This window comes from Anser brachyrhynchus (assembly GCF_964034855.1).
Source record: "Anser brachyrhynchus genome assembly, chromosome: 2".
NCBI lineage: Eukaryota > Metazoa > Chordata > Aves > Anseriformes > Anatidae > Anser > Anser brachyrhynchus.
In genome coordinates, this window is record NC_137695.1 from 115,630,690 (window position 1) to 115,653,060 (window position 22,371).

The 22,371-nt window shown below is 36.5% G+C and overlaps 1 protein-coding gene across 5 annotated transcripts in view; it reads right to left on the reverse strand.

Moving 5' to 3' along the window:
* Positions 1-22,371, reverse strand: part of TRAPPC8 (trafficking protein particle complex subunit 8) — a 50,222-nt gene that overhangs the window by 1,588 nt on the left and 26,263 nt on the right. For 2 of the 5 annotated variants that reach the window (XM_080581142.1, XM_080581140.1), the window contains 14 exons: positions 22,071-22,198; positions 20,941-21,015; positions 20,168-20,294; positions 18,958-19,115; positions 18,046-18,488; positions 16,111-16,258; positions 14,743-14,839; positions 13,874-13,942; positions 13,717-13,757; positions 12,173-12,358; positions 11,537-11,638; positions 4,090-4,137; positions 2,601-2,746; positions 1,299-1,388 (listed from right to left, as the gene is read on the reverse strand). In XM_080581142.1, the coding sequence (XP_080437268.1) occupies positions 1,299-1,388; positions 2,601-2,746; positions 4,090-4,137; positions 11,537-11,638; positions 12,173-12,358; positions 13,717-13,757; positions 13,874-13,942; positions 14,743-14,839; positions 16,111-16,258; positions 18,046-18,488; positions 18,958-19,115; positions 20,168-20,294; positions 20,941-21,015; positions 22,071-22,198 (1,858 nt within the window). Of the gene's footprint in view, positions 1-1,298; positions 1,389-2,600; positions 2,747-4,089; positions 4,138-11,536; positions 11,639-12,172; positions 12,359-13,716; positions 13,758-13,873; positions 13,943-14,742; positions 14,840-14,887; positions 14,979-16,110; positions 16,259-18,045; positions 18,489-18,957; positions 19,116-20,167; positions 20,295-20,940; positions 21,016-22,070; positions 22,199-22,371 lie in introns of those variants that run through there. The other 3 variants (XM_080581143.1, XM_080581141.1, XM_080581144.1) reach the window with 2 other exon arrangements.

Here is a 22,371-nt window from a genome sequence, read left to right on the forward strand (position 1 = left end):
ATACTCATTGTCCACTTATGAGGTCCATTTAACCGAGTCCTCTTTACTTCTTACCAAGTACTTTTTACTATTCTGCGACTCTCACAAACTTTTATAACTACTCTTCCTTTGGCTCAGATGGATCAGTACAGGCTTGAGTTCAGTACACACTTGATCAGTACAGACTTTAAAAGACTTGAATATATTTTTAATATATTCTGGATATATTCTTAATATATTACGTTCTTAATATATTGTACACCACACAAACTTTATACATTTATTTGCAACTATAAATTCCAGTGTACTCCCAGCTTTTATAGAACCATGACAAAACAGACTAGATACAGATTGTCAAGATTTAAAAATTACTGCATAAGGCATTCTTAAGGTCTGTCCCATGAACCAGAGACAGACCATGTCATGTCAACAGAAATAGTTGTGTATTAGGCTCTGGGTCTTTAATTTCTTGTTTACCACCTAGACAGCCTGTTGGCAACATGCAAGCATTCCCCATAAAGAAGTCCTTGATGTCTCTCAATCTGTCATGTCATCTCCCTCCCCTCCCGTCCCCCCAGATCATTCAAACCAGGAATCCCACAAGTTTATTTTGTGGTAAATCAGGTTGCATTGTATCTAGGATTAGGGTTCACATGAATTTTACATGAGTTAAACTGCCTTGTTTTAACAGAAATGAAAATTAGCAGTACCTCATGATACTGAATTCCATCTATCCCACAGAAATACCTGTAAAACTTTTAGAAACAATTCATAAAATGTTTTCCCAGTGGTAGTATTTTCACAGTACTCCAATTCTAGGTCAAAAGCCGGTCACAAGAATAAGCTGGTAAAATACTAGGGGAAAATCTTAGAACCTTAGGTATTTTTATGACCGTTTATACTAAATCACGTTACAGCAGGAAGTATTCAAGTTTATACTTCAAAAGTTGTTTTCTACAAATTACTTGATACTTTAAAAATGAAAAAAAGCAACACATGTTCAGTAATAGAAGTTTGCTAAAGCTGATATTCTGCAAGTTCAAAAATGTTTCCACTTTTTTTCAGAAAAGGTCTGCAAAGTTTAACTGTTTAACTGGAGTTCAAGGTCTTCTCTTAGATATAGCCAGAAGCAAAACAAAAATTGAGAAGTGACCGAAGACTCCCATTTGACTGTATGAGGCCTTGATCACCTTGCATTCTTTCATTGAAGCCACTATTATAAAGATCTTATTCTAGATATTCTGTGCAGTTAAACTGCAAAACTTCCTAAAACTAGGAAGCAGTCTCAGGATATGTTTTGATTAACATACATGCATTACCTTGTTGTTTTATGCCGCAAATCAATCATCACATCTACAACAGCCTGGGAACAATTGGAAAGTAGGAGAGTAACAGGTACCAGACAGAGGCTGCAAAGAGAAATAGTTCCACAGCAATGAAAAAAGTATAATTAAAGACTATCCAGAGTAAGACTTAAGTAATCAGAAGAAATTTCAGGTCATGCAAAATTAACATGTAGTCATCTATTATACAACAGTGTGAGACAGTGTACATAATACAATCGCTTAGTGTCAGTAACTCTAGTCCATGTAAAAAACTACTGAGCCAATTAAGCCAATGCTGAAGTTACTGCCTTCCTTTGTTCAGCTGAGGAAAATTAGCAGAAGCATAAACCTCCACCTTAGTTCACTAGAAATAGCCACTGAAATAGCTCTATTCACACAAGAAGTGATTTGTGTCACTGGAACTCCTTGCCATTGCTTAACAGTTTAAATATTCTAAGTTAGACAAACAAGAAAAGAACTACTAGAAACTATAATGAAGATATGAACTTGTTTCTGGAAACATGCACACTTTATAATTGTCGTTAAAATATGACACCTTATAAAGTGTTAGATTTTGTACGGAAAGGAATCCTTCTCTGTTGGCAAATTACATTACCTTAAAGTAAATGCAAGTATAACACAGTAAAGCTCTCGGGGAAAAAAACCCAGACCCAAATAGCTATTTTAATGTTACATGTACAATTTATTTCGTGTCTACAAATTAATTTGGGGGCAGTTGTTCAGATCACTTTCATTTTGGAAGAGTCAAACATTTTTGCAGGCTCCAACTAATTCACCCTAGTAGTCTGCTTTTTGACAGGTTAATTTTGAGATTCTTCCAGGAGAGAAGCCCAAGCAATCTAAACCATTATCATCTTTATTTTTGATGTAAGTCAGAACCATGGCTGATCTTGACAAGTCATATACTGTAGACATAGCAGTTCTTTAATTTAAGAGTACTGTTTACTGTCTACCTAGCTCCTCAGAGTAGTTATGCTGCTTCTTCCTTTGACACCCACCAAAATGCACACAAAGGCACCAGGGTATTTATTTTGTTTTCAGTAAGTTTGGTAACATTCCCAATTAACATTAAAACTGCAAACTGTGATATTACAGCCTGCTTTTCTACATTGAACTTCCATTTTACCTATGTATTACCTAAGCAGCAAGTTTAGGAATTCGGCAAGATTTCATGCTGTTTTGTCTTCTGTACTATAATCTACATTGCATCTCTCAACAGGATTTATGTCAAATTAACAATATTTCAAAAGGTTCCAAAGAAAATATTCCACTAACCTTTTTTGATGAAAAGGGTGACTGAAAGATTCTGGGTAATGAAGACTCGTCTTGATAAGATTGGAAAGCTGCTCTGGTGTTGGTCTTGCGGGTCCTGGTGTACTTTCTGGTCGAAAAAACTTTAAGAGAGCCATTTCTGGTAACTCCTGAAACAAATTCAGAATGACATTTAAAACATTGGCACGCAGCACCGTGTAACACAATAAATCCAGTCACAGAAGTTACAAGTTTTTATTATGAGCTCTAATTCCAGGGACATGTCTACAGCTTAATTATTCCAATTTTTGTATTTAAGCATGCTAAGTAAGGAAATGATATGGCTATCAGTTACCTTCTTTTAAGAGAGATTTCACAGTTGATTGTGAAAACACTACCTGTGCAAGCTTCACAAAAGCAGGTTAGCGTTGTGGTAATTTGTTGCGTTTTGGTTTTGTTTTCTTTTTAAGAAAAAGGGACAACATTTAGTTCCCTAATTAAGAAGCTGTAACTAGAAAATACCCATCACCTACCCTGGGAAGTTCACAACAGAAAAGCCAATAACCAAGTTTCCCAGAACAGATCCAAAGTAAAGAAAACAAATTCATGGAAACAGGCTAACAACGACAGAAGGATTTAAAAAGGCAGAGTATGTCAAGAATTGTATAGCAAGCTCTTGTAGACATTGAAGTTGCCTTTCCTTGTCCCCAGCTGAAAGCCCAAGTAAAGCACTGACATTACGTGGGATTCATCCTAACCTTATAAGCAGAACCAATTTCTGAAGCAGAAGAAATCAGATGACAAAGATGCAACACCAAATGAGGCAATTGGGCTACATTTGGTCTAGCATTACAGTACTATTCTGTTGAACTCTGTTCAACATTTAATCTGTTTTGCAAGCAGGATTTATTGAGGAAGGGGCTACCTTCTTTATTGCCTTATGAATCTATTCTACAAAAAGTCCACCTTTAGAAAAAAATAGAATTTGCAGCAATAAATGTGACTACTTCAAGTGAAGGAAGATTTAAACACACGAATAAGACAGTACACTGCACAAAGTAATACTTATCATTTAGGATGGGGGGTTGTACTTTTTAAGTTGAACAGATATACTATAGGAACAAAACCTGACTCAAACACAGGGGGCCCAGTGAAATCTGCAAGCATTCTGCAATCTGTAAACATCTCTCTGCTGATATACCAGACAAGCCAAATGTGGTTTTTGTTTGTTTGTTTTTCTTTCTTCTTGAAAGGAAGAATAGCTTTCTTAAGATATATTTCATTGTTACTGTGTAGTATCTCTCCCCCCAAATTACTTTAAGCCCTGAATGAATTTGTTAGTTCCACCCTAACCTTATATGTACCTAATTTGATGGAACTTCAGAGCATGAAAAACACCAGCCTTCAAGAGTTCAAATTATAGTTTTTCATTTGAATTTATCTCAAATTATAACAACCTCTTTGATCATACACCAATATCCTACATACTGTAGTTTGCCCTAGAGTTAATTACCTGTTCCAAGTCCTCCCAATCAGAACTCCCGAGTATTTTTTTAAAACCCTACAAAAGACAAATACGAAGATTTATCTCTACAAATAGACAAAAACATCATGAAATGCAGCAGGAACATTTACTGGTGAAAGTGCAGTATACTAGTAATATTTCAAATCTCTGTTTCTAATACTACACCATCGCAGGGCTAAATTTTAATTCCAGTCACCCTCTAGGTGTCAGATTCAACTAAAGATATCCATTTCTCCATTTCTTCAAGTTCAGCTGCTCAAAGTTTTTTTTGTTTTTGTTTTTTGTTTTTTCTTCAATTTATCTAGAACAAAGGCTGTATAACATTTAGCACATGATTCTCTTACCTAATGCTTCAGGAGGGAATTACAACACTTCCAAATGGTAACCAAGAAGATCTGCATGCAGATCATGGAGCTACCTACAGATATCTAATAAGAAATGCTAAGTTTAAAGATGCATTAAACTCCCTCCCTACTCTGGAGCTTCAGAAATTGAATCAAAACTACTAAAAAAAAGATGCCCATACTCACTTGGGCACCTGTACCCTCCCATTCAAGAATATGCACCAAACAGATAATAGCCTCAAGTCACACTTAAAGTAAAACAAAACTAAAAATTAAATGAGTGGTATTTTGTTGCTCAAATCCTAGAACATCAGCCTAACTGGAGTTTTCATTTGTTTTTTGCCTTTTGATAGTTCTGAGACCTAAAGTCAGCTTGTTGACCCATTATAGTTCTTTGCAAAACCTCTGTGGGCCACAGTACACAGCAAGCACCATATGTCCCATACAAGACGGCCACAATGACATTCAGGATACTCCCTTTAAATAATAGTTTAGGCGCAATTTAAAGATCTCAACCGTATGTAACATTAGCGGTACAGATAAGCTTGATTGGAATGGATTTCATCATAGAGTTTGGAAGAACTGAATTTGACAGTTGCAGCAGAACCTTTTTTCCCTGTCAAGTTCTTTAGCTGCATTTAAATTTGTCTTTTTTTTTTAATGGAAACATTCAATAGAGAGCAGCAACAGAACTGCACCACCCCCACAGTTGCCTTCCAATAGTTACAAACTGTACGACTGGTACTAGAAAAGCTGTTTCTATTATTAGAAACCTTTTTGCTGTCCAAAGTCATATACAAAGCTCAGCTTCAAATGTACACCTATAAAAACACACAAGCTTACTGTTACAACTAGAATAATCTTCACAATTTCACTATTTATTCAGTATTTTTTAAAAAAGTAAGGACCATTAGAGTGACCTTTTTTGCTTCTTTGAAAGAAAGAAGTGTATTATCCCTAGTTACGCTTCTGAAATCATGTACTATTCACAGCAGTTTTTGATTTCTCCTGAAACTGTACTAATTAACTAATTAAAGCTAGAAAAGTCAAAATTTACACCCTGATCAATATATCTTTTGCATTATATGATAGATGTAATAGATAGGTCTGCCCATAATAAGTCCTTTAACTTTAGAAGGCACTTTCAAAGTAAGAAGTCCTTCCTTTCCATCAGATGGGCAGAAATGATGTTATCTTTACATGCAACTATTTTTTTTTTTTCTTTTAAGGAGTATTGGACAACTTAAAGTTTTCAACTTCAGAGACAATCTTCTCAGTGATTGGGTCAATGTGCTCTTAAAGATATCAGGGAAAAAAACAAAACCAGAGTACCATTTTTAAATCTCAGTTTTAAACTGGTTTTCTTCACTACGTGATTTGTCTATATTCACTCTAACTCCCAAGTTACACCTCACCTACATTAAGAAGTAGTGTTACCAAAAGCAATCATCTCTGAAGTGAAACTCTGCTAATCTGCTAAAAAGTCAGCATCCATTCCATAAGGATTTCATGGATTTTCCTTTGGGCTCGCACCAGTCTGATCCACAGAACTGAAATAGCAGCCCAGAAGCACATCTTGTGCAGCCCTGGGGCATACACAGATTAATCCTGTCTGGAAGGAATCTCTAAGTTTGTGCAATACGGGACCCCTCCACAATGAAAGGAGAGAGCCATACATGGGAACAGAATCATTTAAAAAATATGCTCGAATTAATGCACTCATACTTACTTAACCTCATATAAACAAGTTAAAACTAAATCACGCTCATGTGCTAACATGTTTCACAAGTACGGGTGCTGGTAGTGTAAGAACACGATGAAATTCCAAAGTGGTAAGTCCCTACCTGGTAAGTCCCTACCAGACTCCTCATCTTTGGTCAGTGTCAAGTCTTTGTCAATCAAAATTATGGCAAATGCCCCAGCCCACAATACTACTTCAACCCCACTATACAGAATGCATGGTGCTTTTGCTTCAGAACCTTTCTGCTTGAATTGACTGGATTAGGAAAAAAAATGGGAGAAAAAGTAGAAAGAAACAGTACTGAAGAACAGCCCTAGGTGAGAATGGATGTTTGAAGAAATCTGAAGTTACTCTGTCCTTTTACTTTAAGTTATGGTATGGAGGTAAATAACTCAAGTGACAGAATAGCTGTATTTTGGATGCAGTCATATTTTGACCTTCATTTAATACAGTTGAATTTCTGAAAACAAACTTCAGAAGAGAAACATTCTCCCTAGCAGTATTGTTGTCAAAAATATATATATATTAACTACAAGTACCAGTTAGGTTTTATTAGTGAGGTTTTTACTTTGACTAGGCCACACACCCCGGTGTGGCACCTTTGAGCTTCTGATTCAGCAAAAAGCTATATTTAGCAGGTTTTTTCCTACCTTTTACAAAAGAACGTTTTTTCCCAAAGTACATGTGAGGGAAAGGATAGATAGGTAGATGTTTTCTGTACTGTTCAGAGAGCTTTCTGTATGACATATAAAAATGGTTTAACAGAGTCAATATTTGTTAAATGTTCTGTCAGTATTCTGTGTTCCAATTCCAAAATTCTAGAATATTCAAGTAGCTCCTCACATCACCCGAGATATCTACTGTGTACAGCAACCTATGCTCGAAAACATTTAATTATCTACTTAATTTTGCAGATAAAAACCCTGTAGTGTAAAAAAAAAGCCTGTCTACAATGACAGAAAAGCAGTAAGCTTCAAAGACAGTTATCATAGCCTTGATTATAATGAAAAGTTTAACGTTTATGATTATATATTGATCACACGTGGGAATAAAGTAAAGCATGTGCATTTGAGCTTTCAAATAAAGTTCATAGAGAATTTCTCTTTTTAATGCAGGTATAAAGAAATTTTAGCCAGAAACATTTTAAGCATTCCCTCAACCCCACTATCTTGTATTTTATGGAAACCGTACTTTTTTTTTTTTTTTAAAATCAAATGCTCTGCCAAGTTATGCTGCTGTGGTACAGGAATAATCACATCCTGTTGTCTGTTCCACAATGAACCAAATGGAAGTAACCTGCCCTTGCATTTCAGTCAGACTTAACGTTTTAGCTGAGAAACCTTAAGATGACTATATATCAGCACACACAATTACCAATCTATCAGCAACTGCCTAAGGAACTTGAGAAACATGTCAGTGAATACAGATCTAGTGCTTCTCTAATGCAGGCCTTTACTGAACCTTTGTTTCTCTGACAGGTTGTTTAAGTTTGAATAAATCCAAACAAAACTCTTAAAGGCTAGCAAAAAATTAAGAGTCAATAACTGACAAAGCAGAGGTCAGCAAGCACACAGAGGTTAATTCCCCCTCCCCCCAAAAAAGTAAGCTATCCAGATTTACTTAATGCAATTATTTGAAGAATTCCATTAAGATGGGAATCACTTGGAGTTTACTTTGACATAAATTAATAGAACAAAACAAAGGGGGGGGGTACAGTTTTATTCATGTTTTCTCAAAGTCTACTGTGAAATTGTTCTTGGTTGGGAGTTGCTGTATTGCCAGAAGCAACAGTTCTGTCGGTGGTTACAACACCATGAAAAAGAAGCAGTTCAAGTAAAGAGGAAAAAAAAGCCACCCAAAAAGCAGCAAGTAAAAACACAGCAAGAAACACAGGGAGTGAAGCAGGCTCTTGCATCCTCACTGACCACTGTTCAGAATCTGCAAATACATTTATTTTCCGGAACCAAGCAGCTCTTCATAGCTTAACTGTATAAAGTTATGGTAAAAAGCATGCATCTCCATCTCCCTCTGCTGTCTAGTCCACAGAAAACAGCTAAATGCTATACTGCCAGACCAAGACACTCGGAAACAGTCTGGTTTCCAACCCTGTTGATGACTTAATCAAAATAAACACAGACTTAGAAAGAAACTATTTGACTGTTACAGTTCTGGAAAGTATGTACTGAAATTGTAATGGCAGAAGTACTGTTTGACTTTGGGATTTCCTCCACCCCATTTCACTGCTTGTGTAACTTTAACTAAAGAGCAAGATATTTTAAAGAGAATATGCAAGCCTTAACTAACAGATGAAGTATATTATTTTCCCTGCATAGCCTCTTTTAGTCCTATTTTGGCGATTCTTTAAACTCTTTACTTCATTCACTCCACATATTTAACTGCTGCAAAGTCTCTGATCATTTAACTTGTTACAGAGGACAATCAGCTGATCAGAAGCAGCCAGCACAGGTTTATAAAGGGCAGGTCCTGTGTGATTAACCTGATCTCCTTCTGTGACAAGATACCACGCTTAGCAGATAAGGACAAGACTGTGGCTGTTATCTGGATTTTAGTAAAGCATTTGACATTGTTTCCTACAGTTTCTCCAGGAGAACATGGTTGCTCATGGTTTGGACAGGTGTACAGTTCGCTAGGTGAAGAACTGGCTGAAGAGTCACAGTGCGCAGAATTCAGTGTGGTTGGTGGCCAGTCATCAGTAGTGTCCTTCAGGGCTCAGTCTCAGGGCCAGTTTTGTTTAACATTTTCATCAAAAATCTGGATGAGGGGATTGAAGGCACCCTCAGTAAGTTTTCAGATGATATCAAGTTAGGCAGGCCTGTTGATCTGCTTGAATGTAAGGAAGGCTTTGCAGAGGGTTCTCAATAGGCTAAATCGACATGCATTCCAGTCATGACATTCAACAAGGCTCAGTGCTGGGTCCTGCACTCGGGTCATAAGAACCCCAGGCACTGGTACAGGCTTGGGAAAGAGTGGCTGGAGTTGCCTGGCAAAAAAAGGACCTGAGGGGTGCTTGTCAAGCTGAACATGAGCCAGCAGCATCCCCGGCTGGCCAAGAAGGCCAAAGGCATCCTGACCCACATGAAAAATAGCATGGCCAGCAGGACTAGGGAAGTAATTGGACCCCTGCACAGGGCACTGATGAGACCACATCTCAAATACTGTGTTTGGTTTAGGGCCCCTCACTACAATAAGGGTGTTGACTTGCTCCAGCGGATGCAGAGAAGAGCACCAAAGCTGGTGAAGGGAGTGGAAAACAAGGCTTACGAGGAGCAACCAGGGGAACTGGGGTTGTTTAGTGGGGACAACAGCAGGCTGAGAGGAGACCTCATTCCTCTCTACAACTAACTTGAGAGAGGCTGTAATAAGGAGGGTGTCCATCTCTTTTCTCAGGTGACTGCACGTGAGGAAACAGTCTCAAGTTGCACAAGGGGAGGCTTATATTTCTTCACGGACAGGGTGGTCAAGCATTGGAACAGGCTGCCCAGGGGAGTGGTGGAGGTATTCAAGAGACATACAGACACCCAAGGACATGGTAGGGACTCCGTAGGTCAGGCTGATGGTTGGACTTGATCTTGAAGGTCTTCCCAAACCTTCGAACTCAGAGGAGTTTGTCTTCTCATGATAAAAAATGCCAATTTAAAGTATGTGAGCATACAAAGTCTCTCCCTCTTCTGCCATCCTAAGATTACAGGCTCTTGAAGTCCAATTTCAACCTGAGCTTTGGTTACCATGAAGGCAGATGAGTTAAGCATTTATTAAAAACCACCACCCTATTCAAATTAGATTTCAACATCATGACAGTACAAATGGATTTCTGCTTCTAAAGGTACAGAATGGTTCAAAACGAAGTTCTGAAAATTTGTTCATTAAGAAAGTGTATATAATCAGTGTAGCATCTATTTGTAGTTGTAATAACAATATTGATGAGAATGCAGCCTCTAATCTTTAAGACAGTAGCATGCGTTCCTCAACAAGTTGTGATCATTTTTGTTTAGCTTAAAACAACTAAACTCAATGCAGACATCTAGTATTCCAATACAGTCAACAAAAAATGAAAATCCCTCTACCTAGCATGTCTAAGGTTTGGTGATATGTTTATTTTAGGATGCAGATGCAATTCATTCCTACTTCTCTCCCCATCCATTTGCTAGAACAAGACCTCAACAGGATCAAGGAGCAGAATTCAACAGCATTTTCTCTTGTAACTTCAGATGTTTACAGTATGATCTACTGTTCTATATACAACTTAAAATCCAGGAAAGAATCTTAGAATGGGAAGTAATCATCAGACCAATACAGTATAATATTGTAAGCATAGCTTGAGTCCACACATGCAGAGGCTTCTGTTGTTTTTGCAAGAGAAACCTCTTCAGAAGTTCGGATTTAGATTTTCTGATTCTTCAGTGGGAATGAACAGCAGCCACTTTAGATCAAACTAATGTCCCTTCTGATCTATTTCAATTTCATAGCATAAAAGGACTAAACAGAAAAGTCTTTGTGATGTAAATTAATTACAGGCTTATGAACCAAAGCCAAATGCATAGCTTCAGATATCTGAGTAATTCGTTATTTGTGTTATAACAATCTCTGTAGAAAGTCATATTTGTCTTAGTGTTTTCTTACCAGAGAAGAGTAAGAGGGCTCACTAAAAGGTGTATATGTAATGTAATGCAATTCTGGTAAAAACAAAGAAACCAAGACCAAAACAAGAAGGAGCAGCATTGTACTGGCCAACAGAAAACTAAACAAATATGTTCTTATTTTACACATTAGCCACCTTCATACAAAATTGAATCTTTCATACACATGTTTTTATGCAAACCTATCTATAACTTTCATAGTTGTTACTGTTTCATGTACCAAGAGATACATACAAATTTCTTGCAGATGTTATTTTCTTTGTATAACCAAACAGGCTATAGGATTTAAAAATGAAATTATGTATGACTAGCTTATATATTCTAATAAATCTTTCAATGTCTTACTAATTTCCCCAGAGTTTCTGCTTTTCTGTTTTTAAAAATTTTACAAAGGCCTTCACTTAGAAGTTGTATGTAGTAGAATTTATGAAATTTTTATCCTGTTAACACTTAAAAATAATTACATCATTTTAACTTTGACTTAATCTATTAATAAGCTTCTAGATGTAGTCTGAAATACCACAGAACAGTTTACAAAAACAACGACATAGCTGTACCTTACTGATGTAAGTCTTACATCAGATTTTACAAAAGCACCCAGAATGATTCCACTTACTTCCATTTACAAGAAAATGCATCAAACGCATTTTGGGAAAGAAGCGATTGCAAAGGAAAGTTTCATAGTACATTACCTGCTTCTGAGGAAATGAAAAAGCCTCCTTCCCAACTGTGTTAAGGGCAATATGATGCTGGCCTTCCAAAATAAGCTGCTTATTATCTTCCACAACATATGCCTACAAAATACAGAACAGAGACCACAGACATTAGCAGACCAAAACCAATAAGCTTTATAGTCAACATTCTCTCCTAAACTGGAAGATGTTTTGTCCAAAACCTAAATGCTAACTTGACTTACATATTTATGTTTATGCTTTAAACTTTGCAAGCACAAACAACTGTGGTTCAGACTGCTAATTGCCACTACTTAAGGTTTGCATTCTGGTAAATTGGGTCGTCTTCTTCAAAGCAGACGGGGTCACTCTTACAGATCTATGATAAAATGTATTTTTTGTTAATTTTCTCTTTAAAAAAAGAGCTTACAAGAACTGGATGCATCTAGGACAGCATAAAACCATTTAAGTGGTTTATTACAAGTATTAGGACTGTCTTGGCTTCTTACCACTTTTTTAGTTCATTAGTCTGGTTTTAAAAAGTTACATCTGTAAGTTTTGTACAAGTATGCTTGAAAGTTCAGGATGCGACATTATAGTTGTAAGCTCTCTGAAATTTGGCTATGAGTTTTGACATGTAGAAAATAATATACTTACCTTCCACAGTACAACAACGTTCAAGTCCACTTCACTGCATCTTTGTATCAACCTGACTGCCTCGTCAAATGATTGTTTCACAGCCCTCTGAGATCCATGAGTATGAGATTGCACATGTGTTTTTTTTAATTCAGAGGATAAGCTTTGAAAAAGAAAGTCTGCACAAGGACTAGCTGAACTTATTATCTGCAAGAAAAAGAAAGCGCTCTCAGGAAAAGATGCAAACTGGTACAACTTTCTCTAACAGAACTCATCATTGTAGTATTTCAGTTCCATTCTCAAACAATCTTTTGCAAATATGCCTAATTTTGGTTACAATGCTTGCTCTTTTTACAGCCATCAGCACTACATAGTGAAGCCTCCAAAGCAACATACGGGAACAGAACTACAGATCACTGATCTAAAATCACAAGTACTGAACTTAGAAATAAGGTATTTGATTATTACCAGACAGCCTACTGAGATATAATCAAGTGTGGTAGAGAGAGCTGGAGCGTCTCCTCTGAACTAATCTACATGCAAATCACTACTGTTTTATTAATAGTGGTTAGTATTTTAACTAATTATTAGGTTAATAATAAATTCTTCTAGTTAATTACCCTATAATTGCCAGTTCGGAATGTACACTTAACTAGCAAAGATTAGAGATCCCACCTGTTTTACAGGTACAGAAGTACTGTGCTGTTTGTCAAGTTTGAAAAAGCTTAGCATAAGCAGTGACAAACATCAAAAGCTTATTAAGGAAGTGGTGGTTAAGACCGACATCAGTAATGCCTGGACAAACATGATAAATAAGATTTTAGTTTCCTCCATTTAAAAGAATGTTAGACATTCCAGAATATGTTGTTGCAGAGGTGCTATTTTTTTCCCCATCAGCAGAATACTTGTATCCAAGGAGAATAACTGCTTTTTGAAGTAACTGTCTAGAAGGGAAGGAACCCTTCCCACAGCCCAAGTGGAGAATATTTCCTTACAAGGAAGCTGAAGTTCGTGAAGCCTATCCAGATTTTCAGTCCTAAACTCAATTTATATGTCTATAAAAGAAATGGCATTGAGTAGCTTTTCTTTGGCTTTAAAAAGCCAGATGCATACACGGAAAACACACCCTCAACATAAAACAAGCGATCTAGTACTGACATCCAACTAACCAAATTCATTATCTTAGTGTAGATTTCTGATCCAATAAAGTGTCTAGTTTTCTCAGGTTTTGGAAAAACATTCTATGTACCAAGATCATTTTCTAGACTGATTCTTCTTCAGACATTTGTACGCTTAAACAGATTAATAGGGTGTGGTAGCCTGTAATTTTAACCATCTTTCAAGAAATTAGAGAAACAGACTCCTTGAACTGATTGCAACCTAAATTAGTGACTTTGAAATTCTAGTACCTACATTCATTAGAGGTTTTCAATGTTTACAATAATCTGGAGTTACAATTTTTAACTTATCTTAGTGAAGAGATAAAAAAAGATAGAATAAGTAAAAAAGGATTTCACTAGGCTACTTGCACAAGACATAATATGCAGTTGCACCAGTTAACTTACCTGCTCATTTCCAAAGACAATATCTGCAAATGTGTAGTTTTCTAAGGGATAAAAAGAGAAGGCATCATTTCAGCATCACAAAAAGTCAACTGCAGTAGACAACATCCCAACTGTACTCCCCTTCAAAAAATGTTACCTCAATCAAAAGAGAACCTACCTTCTGAGTTTTTGCATCTTACTGCTTTAAAGCACAACTTTGCTTTCTCTCTGCTAGCAAGTTTAGTATCTGAAAGAAAAAAAATCACAAGATTTTTTCCCCCTTCAACATAATCACATAGCATCCCATACTAGCCAGAAGTCAGCCTTTGAACTTCACAAATAAAACCACACTAACACTTAAATAGCATGTCTGAACAAGCAGAACAACTGCATTATAGTAGAGATGACTTTCTGCTAACCCATTCCATCTACTTCTATAGCAGAAAACAAGCTGCACTATGTGAAGCAGATACAGGGAAAGAAAGAAGGAACAGAAGACAAAATCATATCCGACTGGTTCACCTTCAATACTAATGCAAGAGGAAAATTTGTCTAGATTCACTTTAAATATATAAAGCATCAGCATACATGTAAAGATAGCATGTTGGATACAATAATAGATGTCTGTTTTCTTGGGTTGCCTTTTCAAAAATTAGGAAGGTATATTAGCTAAGGCAGGATACACAGCACTAGCAATTCTGGTATATTTCTAATAACTGAATAGAGCATTTGTCAAATATTCTGTTGATCAGTCAAATGTTACACTGATATAAACAAACAAACAAAAGAATGCCATGAGACATTTTTCTTGCAAGGCGAGTTATCAGCCAACCCAGACATGGATTTCTCCACAACACTTAAATAATTTACCTGTAAATTAAGACCATTTTTTAATTTAATGAAAGTTGAAAGGCACTTTGCTTGAAAGGAACACAAAAACATCTTCAACTGAGTTATTCTGAAAGGCAAGTTCAACTTCTTACAATATTAACTTTCTCATCAGGCAGAAGCTGGACTTGCTATCCTTTTGGTATTAAGGATACACACCTTTGTCTTCAGAGATGTTAACAGATTTTTGAAGCTTCCAGTGTTTGCTATTACTTGAAACTTGAACTATATGAAACTCTTTAACACCAGCCTCACTCTAAGAAAGAAACAAAAATGATGTCAAATAAGACCAGTCATACTTGTAGTGTTCTTCATTGCACAGTACGTGTTCATCACAAAGTGGTACTGTTGGAATCTTCATTTAACTCTTCATTCACGCCACCTGCAATACAGTACTAAGGAGACAAGAACAGATTGAAGACCCACTGTAATATAAAACAGTCCCGGCTCCCAGCAACTTTGAATTCCAGTAAGCAAAGCTATAAGAAAATGAAAAAGATCCTATGGAAAAAATCCCACAAGGTGGCATTTTAGATTAACATGACTATAATGAAACCTAGACTTTTTTAAACTCCAATGCAGACCACTGTCCAGAAGGGCACTTAGTTTCTAAGACTACTTCAGGATCCTTGCAAAAACATAAATCCCAGAAATTCAACAACTCTTAAAATTACGTATATATACGCAATGGAAAGTAGCTTTTGGGATGGTTTTCTTTATTGGAAAGAATGAGATGACAGTGGAAAAATAAGTTTTGCACAATGTCATCTGTAAACTCACTAACTGCTTTGTATACTCCCTCCTCCTCAAAGAAGGCTGGCAATATTCACCTTAGTATCTGAAGAAAAAAGAAAGTACACACCTAACTTGAAATGACAAATCAGCTCCAAGATTCTCCATGATTCCACTACCATTTAAGTGTCTAGGAATTCTAGTAAGCAGAGGATTCGATTACCTGGCCTTGTTAAAGAAATGGGAGCAGCTTTAACCAGAAAAAGTAAATTTAAATTAACACAGTTAGAAAAACTGAAATATTGTCATCTGCTTTGCTAGGCCATCAGACCACAACAGACATATCTGCGTTTGGATTGTGTTTCCAAACATGTGAGAGCTTGTTAACGAATATGGACGCAGAAGTTTCCTTCAGGTTATTGCTAATTCTACTGGGGTCAGGGGTGCAGCACAGAGAGAAGGAACACAGGTTGCCTCATTCAGAAAGTTGCAAGTATTAGGAACATCCATTAATTCGGAATAAGTCTTCCAAAAGGAGGTTGAAGACAGATTCAAAATCACATACATTTAGTGTTGAGGTGGTTCTAGCGGACATCCATAGCTAGTTTTGAGGCATAACTTAATGTTAGTACTTTCTTTCCAACATTAATTTGAAAGTCTAAGTATGCAAGGCTTACTTAATATTTCCAGTCAGAATGTTAGAATAAAAGCTTTTAATTAAATATTGGTTCTACTGGAGACATTTACGTGTCTGCTGAGCTTAAGAACAGTATTGTCATTAAAGAAAGAACTTACAGTATTGATATTTTCTACATCCACAAACACCAACATGTTGTCCCCTCTGCCTTCATCATCTTCAAGTGCATTACTTCTGCAGACAGTAGCTCGAATATGTAGAGATCGACTAGTACAAATAACTGCAGTGTGCCTTAATACTCTATGACTAGAAATGGAAGAAAAAACAACATTCTAAAGAACCAGGACTGCTGTCCATAACTTCTCATCAAGTCTAGCTTTTACATTTCTCATCAATATCAAGCTGTTAAACAATTTATTCCCTTCAACGACCAAAAAGGCAATTTTCTTTTAAACATATCATTTTGATAGGATGCTAAACAACCATGCTGCAATGGATAAGAAACTGTTTGAACAGTGCCTACCCAGTTCAAGCTACCAGAAAAAAAGGTCAGATGTTACCGTGACAAAAAATACTTTGTTAATATTTCAGATATAAGACAAGTGGCATAACGAAAGCAAACAGACAGAGGGATGTAATTAAGCAATTTAACATCACCACATGCTTTGGAAATACAGTTTTTCAGCAAGTAAACCATAAAAGGCCCACTAGTGAGTCACAGCTCCTGCACAAACATTTACCGAAACACCAACACATTCAACAAATCCCCATGAACTGGGAGTTATCAAAGGGTACATTTACATGATTTGTAGTTTGATTTTCAGGAACATGCTGTTGATCTACTCTTGACAGTCTTCAACTTACTTTGCTTTGGTTTACATGATGAAAAAGTCTCAGAAGCCAAGCTCACTTGCTCTCTCTCAGAACTAGCCTAAAAAACAATGTCAGCTTGTGGCTGGAGCTTAAGTGCATGGGACTAGAGCTCACCTAAGGTACCATCGCACTTAAGGCACCATCATCCTGAACGTCTACCATATGGAGGCAGCTCCTCAGCTCTGATGCTACAGAAGCATTGCTCCTAGCCTGCACTACTACTTAACGAAGGCTGAGATGCACTTCTCCAGACAAATGAATCTAGCACATACAGCTCCATAATGAAATTCTCCCCCAGAAAATTAAATAATTACATTTATTTAGTTCACAATCCGATTTCTTACTAGATTGAAAACTAAATCTAGATAAAGCCTATTAAAACTTTTTCTGCTCTAGCTTTGAACTCTAACAGCTGTAAGGTAATGTTGTATGCACAGTACTTATAGAATGGTGAAAGACAGCTTGTAGGGGCAGGAGGTGAGGAGAATCGACAGTCTTCATAGTGAAGCTTTAGTAAACAGATAAATTCAGAAATGCCTTCCTAAAGGCTGATACCTTCACTTTCTGAGCAAAGGCCTATTTACCCCAGATTCTTTGAAGAACGGGTTTCTCAAAATAAGTTCCTCTGAGCCACCTTAGCTTGGGAAACGTGGGACTTGAGAATAAGCAATAGTAAAGTTAAAGGAATGTACTATTTGTTAGCTTGTAGTATCAAACAACTGTTCATTGTCCCAGGAATGGTCCAAAGAAGAGCTATACAACAGCATGCAAGTCAAACTTGGTATTTAACCCCTACAAAGGGTAACTTCATCATAATACAATCACTAGCCACATTTTAATTAGGAAAAAATCTTTGGTTTAAAGCAGACTTTTTCTTTTTTAAATATAAAGTACAGAAAAACTTCATGACTTTTTCTTTCTTCTGTCCCGCAGGGTGATGTGCTCCCAGAGACATAAACTATGAACAGAGTCTGTATCAAGCAGTTCCATTAACTCCCCCTTTGTTAAGTTATTAAATATTGGCACTCTGATGGAAGAAGTATAGGCTATATAGTTTCACATGAAAACTGGATCATACAGTAAAGTTATTGCTTAGAACAGCAGATAATAGGCCACATATCTTCACTGCAACTCAGAGAAATTCATTAGAGTTTAAATTTATGCTTATGGTGTTTATTATTAACAGCCTAATAAGTACGAGAAAAAGGCAGATAACTTACCACATTTTTGAGTGTCTTTTAACACTTTCATAGTAAAATAAAAAGTTTATTTCATGAACACCTTCTTCATCCGGTCCTCGTAACCACATTGGCAGCTGCACTGATGCCCCAGGAAGAAGAACTGAGTCAGGAAGTGGGACTTGTATTACCTCAGGTTGACCTCCTGTGCCAACCCCAAAGTCTACAGAAGAAGCTGAAGATAGCAGTGCAGTACGCACAGAGGTAGGATCTGTCACAACAGTCTTGTAAGCACTACAGTTTTCAGAAGCTGAAGGACTTAGTGGTGTTAGAACTGCAGTATTTGCACCAAAAGTAAAAAATTCTGGATGCTTGGACACAACCTTCAGCGCAGTAAGAGGACACTTGCTTACATTCACAAATTCCACATATGCTTTTCTGATTTCTCCACAGAGAAGCCCTGTAGGAAAGTTTATAAAGAACACCTGTATTGGAGAGAACAGGAGGAGAAAAAACTGAACATTGAGCAAAGTTATGAATGAGCTTAAAAAAAATCTAGCATTTAAACTATTGAGTGCTGTCATTAGCCAGACAGACCACTTCAATAACCCTAGGAAGAAAAACCACCACTTTTATTAACCAACTTGAAGTATTCTAGATGAAAAATGGCAAACAAAAACACCTATTTGACTCTTCCCTACCCACAGTTATAATTTGGCTACAAAAGCTGTTGCAAACTAAAAAATCGAAAGGGAGCGTAACAATTTCAGAATTACATTAATTTGGAGGCTTCAAGTCTCCTTTGGAAAACAAAACATAAATGATGACCTGTCAGTGCCAAATTTAACTGGAAAGACAGACACAAATGAAGTTTAAGACTTCATTGTTTGAACTACCTTTATAGCTCTAGATTTGGCAATTTGCTCAAAATTACCAGTAGAAAAAGCTACATACCTCCAACAAAGGCATTTCTTCTGTAATAATGGGATCTAAACGTCGATCAGGTCCATACTTAATTGATGTTTTTTCTTCTTTTGTGTTATTAAGTCGAGGCCCCTGGATTTCTAAGTCTTGTCGTCCTCGTACAGATAACCCATTGGAGACAAACTTTCCTGAAACAGTTTTAAAAGCTTTTTTTAAAGCAACTCTTTCTGAAAAGTGATCTGAGCTTCCCTTCCCAATCTTACAAATTATTTTGATTCTGGTTAAGGTGAACATGCAGTGTTCACTGATTAAGCAGCATCACTGACAAAGAACTATTCACAGTTTACTGTGACACAGAATGCATTGCAATTGCAAGTTCAGACAGCCAGATAAATTTTGCCCTTTAAATATTACTTCAATTCTTTAAAGTTCTGGCAGTAAAGAGAATAAGGATACCAGACTGGCTGGGAGAAGGGGAAGGGGTATTGAGTAAAGGTGATCCATTTAACTTCCTAATTTCTGCCAAGCTACGGAAAAGTTGCTCAAAACATTTTCTTCCTTCAAAAACAGGCCACCACTCTTCAGATGATTTTTATTCCAAAGACTTAGCCACAAATTTTCAGTTCACAGATAGTTAACCAAGCTTATTTCTTTTAGACATCTCCAAGTATGTACTTTAATCCCCATTTACTTCAAGAACTAAATTTTCCCTGTGGGAGACAGTTCCAGATGAATGACTCAACAAAACATATTAAGTAACATGCAATTAAGGCATTTGTATGTTAATATAAAGGAAAGACAACCAAAAAAGTCAAGATAAGTAAAGCTGTATCAGCTAAATTTATATTTGGGAATCTATGTCAAAAAGGTTAGTGCAACACAGAGAAAAGTTAAAAGAAAGTAAAAAAAAAGGAACAAAAATAAATGGTAAAGGAGTCAAGAAATTTGTTATAGACACCATAGATGGAATATATGAATTTAAGGATTTCAGAATTTCTAAGATTTAAAAGGAACATAGGAACAGGTTTTGCAGAAGTTACTTCCTTTCTTATGGTAATCATATGGCTGCCAATTCATTATTTCCCCATTCCAGTTATTTCCAGTTTCTATCTCTCTACTTGATTCTATACTTAAAGAAAGGCCTTGCATTGTCAAAACACTGAATGCAATTCAGTTTTACTCAGCAGAATCCACAACTCCCCTTTCCAGACACACACACTTGAAGGAATAATACACTTACCTTCCTGTAATCCAACAGAAGGATCTATCCCATCTAATGTCACAGTACCCTGAACAGTGCCAAGATTATAAACGACTCCCAGAATATGTAGCTCCCCTGTTTGATGGGGAAAGAGCTTTAGTCTTGCCTGTGGAGATATGTTAAATTTTTGGTGTTGTTGCTACTAAATAAGTAATGTTACATTTAAATGTCCAATTACTAAAGACTCTTACAGCTACACTTACTTTACAGTTGCATAAGACATAACCATATATAGTAAATACAGGTCATTTACAGGAAAGTAAACGTTACATGAGAAAAGAATCCTAAATTGTAATAAAATTTAACTTGAACAGAGTTCGAATTTCTAAGGAATTTTTCAGAATTTTTAAGGTGTGAAGGGACCATTGGAGGTCTTGTCTGACAACCCTGCACAAGCAGGGCCACCTAGAGCTGCTTTGCTCAAGGACCTCTCCCAGTTAGGTTTGGAATATCTCTGAGGGAGACTCCATAACCTCTCTGGGTTGCCTGTGCTCCATCAGCCACGCAGTAAGCTCTGCTTCCTGATGTTCAGACAGAACATTCCATGTTTCAGTACGTGCCCATTGCATCTTGTCCTATCTCACTCTCCCTTCAGTTACTTATACGCATTGATGAGATCTAAAAGATCCAGTTCTTCACACATAGTAACATTTCCTCTAAGTTTGAATTCAGGTTGTAACATGACTGAACTCCATCCTGTCCCAAAGTTTTAAGAATAGTCTTATCAATGTTATATAAAGTCTGGTACTTACCACTTTTGTCTCCTCACTATTAATTAGAAATTCTGCTATTGATTCAGTTCCTATCATATCAACATCACATTTTCCCTGAAAAAGAAGACAGACCTTCTCAGATATTATTCCTGGACAGAAAGATTGCCATATATACTATTTCTTGCAGCTTTCCTAGAGTGTTCAAGGACAAAAAGCACACAAATTCCAGTTTACAGACTTAAAAATTGGCAATGTCGTATGCCCATCCTCTTGGACTTTCTGAACTGTAGCAGCTGCTGAGAGTTCAAACATGTGCTTGAGAGAAATTTAAGACTTATCACTGATTAAGAACAGTTCCAGTTTATAATTTCACTGATACTCACAGAAGTATTGATTGTACCATTAAAGTAGCAGTTTAGACAAGAATAAAATTGCAAGTGTACGGTAACCGTTGAGACTTATTTATATAAAACCCCATAACTAGCAGAAACTTGCAGCACCTTTATAGATCACTATGTTCCAAAACATTTTTTTGTCTAAGAAACCAAATTACCAACAAATTTCCTGTAATATTCAGTATCAGAACATATAACAGCATTAAAAATAAGGGAGTTAGAGTCCTTAAGAAGGAAGTTCCAGCAGTATTAGTTTAAGCGTCAAATTAAACAGTAGTGAGTAGTTCACTGAAAATACTCAAAATATTTTTCATTTTACTTCTAGATACATAGAGGTTCATATATCATACCAGCACCACTTTTCAGAACACATACTTCACTACATACAAAGTAGTGCGTAAGATATAGGCATTACATAAAATACTTATTAACATGGCAAATCATTTCTATTGGTCAAGGTGCCTATTGTGACTCAGATATGCAATAAAATGTTGAAGTATTTTGCTTTGCATTACTGTAATGAGTATTGTGAAGCCTAAGTTTGTTAACTTGGTTGCTTTGTGCCTGTAAGTGTGTGAAAATCTAGAGCAATTCATAAAAAATCAAATACAGTAGCTGCCTTCCATTTTCCCACACCCCCCACCTTTTAAATTTACACTTAAACCAGCTGTTTTCATACTCTGAAACTTTGAAAATTTAAGTTTTCAACCTTTTAACTCCATAACTGTAACTGCCTGGTTTTTTTTGTTTGGAAAAAGATAACGCTTTCCTTACCGGCTCTTTTGCTTCATCATGTTTAGCACTGAAGTCTTTGTGTTGAAATTTCCACAGCAATGAAAGGTCAGTCAACAGAAGTGGAACTTTCAGTGGGTTTCGGAAAGAGACTTCTACAGTTATTGGTTCTATTAAAGAAGCACAAGAAAATAATGACAACAGGCTACCCCCATCATTCTGAAGGCTCACTTAATTCAGAAGGTCAGTAACATAAAAAATTGGTTTAAGTCTACAACAGCGCAGGAAATACTGTACAAATTCATTTCAGAAATAAAGTGAGCTAATTGTATAAATCTCAGCT